This window comes from Scyliorhinus canicula, chromosome 3, assembly GCF_902713615.1.
Source record: "Scyliorhinus canicula chromosome 3, sScyCan1.1, whole genome shotgun sequence".
Taxonomy (NCBI): Eukaryota; Metazoa; Chordata; class Chondrichthyes; order Carcharhiniformes; family Scyliorhinidae; genus Scyliorhinus; species Scyliorhinus canicula.
Window position 1 is genome coordinate 273,140,103 of NC_052148.1, and position 7,614 is coordinate 273,147,716.

General features: G+C 46.1%; 1 protein-coding gene across 2 annotated transcripts in view; it reads right to left on the minus strand.

The window, feature by feature from the left end:
- Positions 1-7,037, minus strand: part of LOC119963553 (ras GTPase-activating protein-binding protein 2-like) — a 29,772-nt gene extending 22,735 nt beyond the window's left edge. For both annotated transcript variants that reach the window (XM_038792853.1, XM_038792852.1), the window contains exons 1-3: positions 6,953-7,037; positions 3,057-3,175; positions 122-203 (exon numbers count right to left, since the gene is read on the minus strand). In XM_038792853.1, the coding sequence (XP_038648781.1) occupies positions 122-203; positions 3,057-3,151 (177 nt within the window). In that variant the 5' untranslated portion in view covers positions 3,152-3,175; positions 6,953-7,037. The remainder of the gene's footprint in view (positions 1-121; positions 204-3,056; positions 3,176-6,952) is intronic.
- Between the last annotated feature and the right edge of the window lie 577 nt (positions 7,038-7,614).

Below are 7,614 nucleotides of genomic sequence, written 5' to 3' on the forward strand. Positions count from 1 at the left end.
TAGTGTTCTGCAAATCACAGAACAGCCAACCCGATACTACAACCCTCTGAGCAGCACAACACTACACGTTGATATTAATGCCAAAACACCTTGCTTGCAGGAAAGCATCATAAATACTTACAGCTTGGCCATAAACTGCTTCTGCAGGCTTTCCACTGCCATCCAACCCACTATGAACGTAAGACGAAGTCCTGCCATAAAACCTGCAAGCACACATATCCCAGGAAAAAACAACCATTAATATGCAATCTGGGAAAGATTTATGCTCTGAATGTTTGTTGACAGCATTGGATATTTCAACATCAAAAAATATATAAAGTATTTATATTATACGTGCGCTTCTTGGCAATCTTAAGAATGCAATATATTCAGACAACTATAAATGCTAAGTTAGTACGTCATCAACAGACCAGGTGCTAGAAACAGAAGTGAAGTCTAACAAAGGTTACACAAGAGTCATTGGAACTTGCTGCCCCCACGAGGCAGGAGATAATCAACAATATCAAAAGGAAATTGGATGAGCACTTAAGTAAACGTGCATTGCGAAGGAAATCATGTGGCATGAGCCAGCATGGAATGGATAGACTGAATGGCCGCCGCCTGTGGCATTATGACTGCGTAACAGGAGACCCACCAACAGGCACTACTCAAAGCACTCTGAAACCGCTGTGAAAACTAACGTGCATAAATGAAATGAGAAAGGCAGCACGGTGGCGCAGTGGGTTAGCCCTGCTGCCTCACGGCGCCGAGGTCCCAGGTTCGATCCCGGCTCTGGGTCACTGTCCGTGTGGAGTTTGCACATTCTCCCCGTGGTTGCGTGGGATTCGCCCCCACAACCCAAAAGGTGTGCAGGCTAGGTGGATTGGCCACGCTAAATTGCTGCTTAATTGGAAAAAATGAATTGGGTACTCTAAATTTATATATTTTTTTTAATTAAATGAATGAAATGAGAATAATTTAAGAACACATCGGGGAATACACTCACAAGAAATCACACTTATGGGACAAAGACTTTTTTTTGGGGAAGGAAGAATTAAGCATCCCAATCAATTTGGTTACAGTTGTAATGTTTATATGATTTTGTTTTATTTGTTAGTTTACATGTGTGTTTTAACTGGGGAATGTATCTTTAAATTTCAGGTAAATGAGAGGTTAATTGACCTTTGCTGGAGTCCACAGTAAATCTGGGTGTTTCAGATGTTAAAGGTTAAAGAGTGAGTCAGATTGTTTTATTGAGATAGAGACGCTAAATGCCAATTGGAGACAACAGCAGATGGTTCGAAGTCCACAACGAGGAAACATTAAAAAGTCTCCCAAGACCCAGAAAGGTGCTGTCGAAATAAAGTTACAAACTGTTACTTATTTATGTATTTTGGTGGATCAAATCAGGGCAGGACCTACTCAGAGTCGTGAACACCGCCCAGTCCATCACACAAACCTGCCTCACATCCATTGACTCCATCTACACCTCCTGCTGCCTGAGGAAAGCAGGCAGCATATTCAAAGATCCCTCACAGCTGGCTTACTCACTCTTCCAACTTCTTCCATCGGGCAGGAGATACAGAAGTCTGAGAACACGCAGGAACAGACTCAAAAACAGCTTCTTCCCCACTGTCACCAGACTCCTAAACGACCCTCTTATGGACTGACCTCATTAACACTACACCCCTGTATGCTTCATCCGATGCCGGTGCTTATGTAGTTACATTGTATACCTTGTGTTGCCCTATTATGTATTTTCTTTTATTCCCTTTTCTTCCCATGTATTTCATTATCTGTTGAGCTGCTTGCAGAAAAATACTTTTCACTGTACCTCGGTACACATGACAATAAACAAATCCAATCCAACCAATAACTTGACAAAAGATGACATGGTTAAACCTCAGAGGGGTAACAAACAGTAACAGGCAGGCCAATCAAAGTCCTTACGGCTTTTTCCACAACCCAACCTGGAGGGAATGTGCAGTGTTCTGGTGTCCACAATGGTAAAAGGATAGAGAGACACAAGAGCTGGTACAAGAAAAATGACCACCAGGGATGAAACTAGATGCGAGTGGCTCTGCCTGTCTGAAAAGATTGGGGCTTTCTCTGAAGATAAAATTGAGAGATGACCTGATAAGAGATCTTTAAGATAATGGAGGAATTTGATAGGGTATGTCCACTTCTGAGATCAGAAATTTAAGATACTCACTAATATCAAATAGGGTATTCAGGAGAAACCGCTTTATATAGGGTGCTGGAAAAGTAAAACTTGCTACCCCAGGGTGTGGCTGAGGCAACGAGCATAGATGCATTTAAAGGAAGCTCGGTAAACACATTAGAGAGAAAGTAGAAGGATATGTGGATGGGGGGGGGGGGGGGTTAGGAGGAAGCTCCTATGGAGCATAAATGCTGGTGTAGATCTGTTGGAGATCAAAGGGCCACTTTCTGTGCTTGTACCTCAGGTAGATCTGCTACACGACCAATATAAGTAGGAACAACTTCAACTTTTGGATAAATATAAGATTTCAGAAGAATAATTACCTACTGGTGCCTATATCAAATACTTTTTTAATATAAATTTAGAGTACCCAATTAATTTTGTTCCCCAGTTAAGGGGCAATTTAGCGTGGCCAATCCACCTGCCCTGCACATCTTTGGGTTGTGGGGGTGAAACCCACGCAGACACAGGGAGAATGTGCAAACTCCACACAGACAGTGACCCGGGTCCTCAGCGTCGTGAGGCAGTAGTGCTAACCACTGCACCACCGTGCCACCCTTTCAAACATTTATGAATATCCAATAAAATTGAATTTAGTGATTGACAATGCAGCAACACAAAAACGTATGCTCACTGGGTCTAGCAATTAGAGTCAGCGAGCAGCAAGTTCCGGACAGACTTCCAGTACCTATTCTTCCTAAAGTGAGGTGTTGCTGTACTGTCAATGCTGGAGATGAATATATAATTATCTGGGCCTGGGAGGCACTCAGTTCTATGGAATTCTGGCAGTTTTATACATGGGTCTTTTGCGGCAATTCCAGTAAGAGCAGTGGTTAAACTGTACAAAAGTAATTACCTGTGCAAGAAGTCTGGTGCCTTATTCAGCAAAGTGTAGTACTGCCTCACAAACTCCCGCCCTACGAGCAGGGGACTTGGCTTCTCCATCACCATTTCTTTGGTACTCAATGTTGCTTTCTGAAGGAGATAGGGGGGGGTAAGAGTGTTAATTATTTACTTCCTTGGGTAAAAGCTAGCAACAAACGAATAATCACCACGTTGTTCTCCCCTCGTCACTTGGAAGGCCAAACCAAAAATGCACGAGGGACGGAGACAGCGACAGCACCCCACACGCGCGCTGCACAATGCTCCAATTTGCAACACACAAACTTTAAAAGGCGAATACAAATGTAGCAAACAATGTTCTCTCCAGCAACAATGCAACTGTCTCATAAAGCAAGTCAGAACTTGATATTTTTTGAACTCAAAAATGACCTAATCTGAACAAATGAACAATGTGGTAATGCAGTGATGTACAAGTTTGAATCCTGCAACTATTGAGGGCTCTGAGATAAGTCCTCCGTTTGCTGGATTTTAGCAACAATTTTTCTCAAACTTTACTCCATGACCTCAATTGGATAGCATATTTGACAACGCGGCAACTAGCACTGTCAAAATGCAATATTATAAGGGGAAAACAGATGACCTAAACTGAACTACAGAACAGAACTGAGTTTGGAACGTGCCCACAGAGGTGAAGCACACACAGAAAGGCATCAGTATTTTACCTCCTGACCAAGAGAGAAATAAGAACCTAAGCATTAAGAATGTGTATAATTATCATCTCACTGCTTTTAAATTCCATCCCTCGAGCAATGAAGGACAAAATTACATTTGCCTTCTTAATCACCTGCTGCATCTGCAAACCAACTTTTTCTGATTCATTAACAAGGACACCCAGGTCCCTCTGCACAGCAGCATGCTGCAATTTTTTACCATCTAAATAATAGTCCATTTTGCTGTTATTCCTACCAAAATGGATGACCTCACATTACCAACATTGAACTCCATTTGTCAGACCCTTGCCCACTCACTTAAACTATCCATATCCCTCTGCAGACTTTATGTCTTCTGCACATTTTACTCTATCACTCATCTTAATGTCACCTCCGAACTTTTGACTCATTACACTTGGTCCCCAACTCCAAATCATCTATGTAAATTGTAAACAATTGCAGTCCCAACACTGATCCCTGAGGCACACCACTAGCCACTGATCGCCAACCAGAAACCCACCCATTTATCACCACTCTTTGCTTTCTGTTAATTAAGCAATCCTCTTTCCATGCTAATAAATTACTCGTAATGCAGAGCAGCTTTATCTTGTTCAATTAATAAATAAATAACCTTTATTATCACAAGTAGGCTTACATTAACACTGCAATGAAGTTAATGTGAAAAGCTCCTAGTCGCCACATTCCAGTGCCTGTTCAGGCACATAAAGGGAGAATTCAGAATTCTCAGCTGGTACGGGATTTGAACCCGCGTTGCTGGCCTTGTTCTGCATCACAAACCAGCTGGCTTCATCAGCCTTTTGTGCGGCACCTTGTTGAATGCCTTCTTGAAATCCAGGTACACCACATCCACTGGTTCCCCATTGTCCACCGCGCTCATAATATCCTCAAATAATTCCACTAAATTAGTCAAACATGACCTGCCTTTCATGGACCCATGCTGCATCTGTCCAATGGGACATTTCTTCCTTGATGATAGATTCAAGCATTTTCCCCACTACATAAATTAAGCTAACCTGGGTACTGTAGTTCAGTTAACTTTTGTCACATTTGCTGTTTTCCAATCTGCCGGGACCGCTCCAGAGTCCAGTGAATTTTGGTAAATTACGAGCGCATTTGATATTTCCGCTCCCATCCCTTTTAGCTCCCTGGGATGCATTCCATCAGGGCCAGGAGACTTGCCTATCTTTAGCCCCATTAGCTTGCCCAACACTACCTCCTTAATGATAATAATCATTTATCAATCCTCACCTGCCATAGCTTCCTTGTTATGTCACTGGCATGGTATTTGTGTTTCCCACTGTGAGGACTGTTACAAAATACCTGTTCAATGCCTCGGTCATTTCCTCATTTCCCATTATTAAATCCCCATATTCATTTCTCATTATTAAATCCCCATAGTCATCCTCTGAAGATCCAATGTTTACCTTAGCCACACTTTTTAGCCATTCTTTTTTGTTTTATGTATTTGTAGGAACTTTTGCTATCTGTTTTTATAATTTACTCTCATAATCTCACTTTTCTTTATAGCTTTTTGTGGCTCTGTTGATCTTTAAACCGTCTCCATTCCATTCTATTCTATGAACTCCTCCTCAAGGCTGTCTTGACCGACCTGGTTTGACCAATCGGCGTGGAGATTAAGATTCCCCATGACAATTGCTGTACCATTTTTACATGCATCGGTTATTTCTTTATTGCCTGCCCGACCAAGAGATTATTATTTGGTGGCCTATGGACGGCAGGGTAGCACAGTGGTTAGCACTGTTGTTTCACAGCACCAGGGTCCCAGGTTCGATTCCCAGCATGGGTCACTGTCTGCAGGGAGTCTGCACATTCTCCCCATTTCTGCATACGTTTCTTCCGGGTGCTCCGGTTTCCTCCCACAAATCCCGAAAGAGATGCTTATTAGGTGAATTGGACATTCTGAATTCTCCCTTAGTGTACCCGAACAGATTGTGTTGTTCGGGGACTTTCACAGGAACTTCACTGCAGTGTTAACGTAAGACAATGTTACCCATGAGGCGATCGAAACGAGTCTAGGTGATCACTGCGGCTGGGGTATTTAAAATGAACTCTCACCTCTCTCTTTGCGCTTTTTGAAAATAGTTCTCTGTTTACTCCAGTCAAAGCCACTCACAATTTCACACCTCTAGTAAATTTCCAACTGAACTCTGTTGCGCCGAGAATGATCCCAGTTTCCCCAGTAAAAATAAAGAGAAAGTGCTGGAAAGTCTGCACATCTAGGGGCTGGTTTAGCACAGGGCTAAATCACTGGCTTTTAAAGCAGACCAAAGTAGGCCAGCAGCGTGGGTTCAATTCCCGTACCAGCCTCCCTGAACAGGCGCCGGAATGTGGCGACTAGGGGCTTTTCACAGTAACTTCATTTGAAGCCTACTTGTGACAACAAGCGATTTTCATTTCAAATTTGAGGTCAGCCACTGTCTGCGGACAGGAAATTGCAGTTAACCGTTTCAGTTTTCTCCACTCTTCAGAATTGGCTTGTCTCAGTAACAAATCCCTCAACCCCCCCCCACCCCCCCGTAACCCAATTAACACGAGTAACTGAGCGTCACAGTAACAATCTGGGCTGTTTGACAGGGCTGTGTATAGAATGATCCAAATCAGCCTCTGCCCGGCCTCTTTATCCGGTCCTTTGCTCATTTCTCATTCCTGTGTCTGTCCAGCTTTCCTCCCAACGTCTTTATAGTGGGGTGTGGGGCAGCATGGTGGCGCAGTGGTTAGCATTGCTGCCTCACGGCGCCGAGGTCCCGGGTTTGATCCCGACCCCGGGTCACTGTCTGTGTGGAGTTTGCACATTCTCCCCGTGTCTGTGTGGGTTTCGCCCCCACAACCCAAAGACGTGCCGGGTAGGTGGATTGGCCTCGTTAAATTGCCCCTTAATTGGGAAGAATGATTTGGGTTCTCTAAATTTATAAAATAACACAGTTTCTGATCCCCCGCGGGAGGCGGCTGATTCTCCCTCCTCCCCCCCCATCCCCATCCTCATCCTCCCGGCCGCGCCGTCGGCTTTCGGTGACTCGGCCCCGGGGCGATGGCGCCCCCACCCTGGGGGGGGGATCACCCCCTCCCCGCGGCTCTGAGCCGGGCCCAGCCTCCCCGCGGCTCCGAGCCGAGCAGGGCCCGGCCTATCCCTCCCCGCGGCCTCCCCGGGCTCCGGTACCTGCCGCTCCGCTTCTCCCCTGGCCGTGTGCGCCCGCCGGAAGCCGCCTGGCGCCGGGTGTCACCCTCCTTCCGGTCCCCCTCCCCTCACCGTGTCACCCTCCTTCCGGTCCCCCTCACTCCGCGGTGTCACCCTCTATCCGCTCCCCCCAAACCACGCGGTGTCACCCTTCTTCCGGTCCCCCTCACTCCGCGGTGTCACCCTCTATCCGCTCCCCCAACCACGCGGTGTCACCCTCCTTCCGGTCCCCCTCACTGCGCGGTGTCACCCTCTATCCGCTCCCCCAACCACGCGGCGTCACCCTCCTTCCGGTCCCTCTCATATCATCCCTCGGTGTCACGCTCTATCCGCTCCGGCCTGCAGCGTGGGCCCGGTAGGCCTGTTCCGGCGTCCTGGCGCTGCCATTGGCCAATTGCCAGGAACGGCAACTGGCGACACAGCGTACGGCCCCGCTGACGTCGGACGCCCTCCAGGCCCCGCCCACCGTGCAGCATGCGGACGCTGCCGGGACGATGTTGATTCCCTCACTCTCCAAACCCAACCTTCCAGCACTGGCCTCAAATATACATCTTCACCTAAATCTTCACCTAAACATTCACCTAAATATTCACCTAAATATTCATCTAAACATTCACCTCAATCTTGAATCTTCACCTAAACAT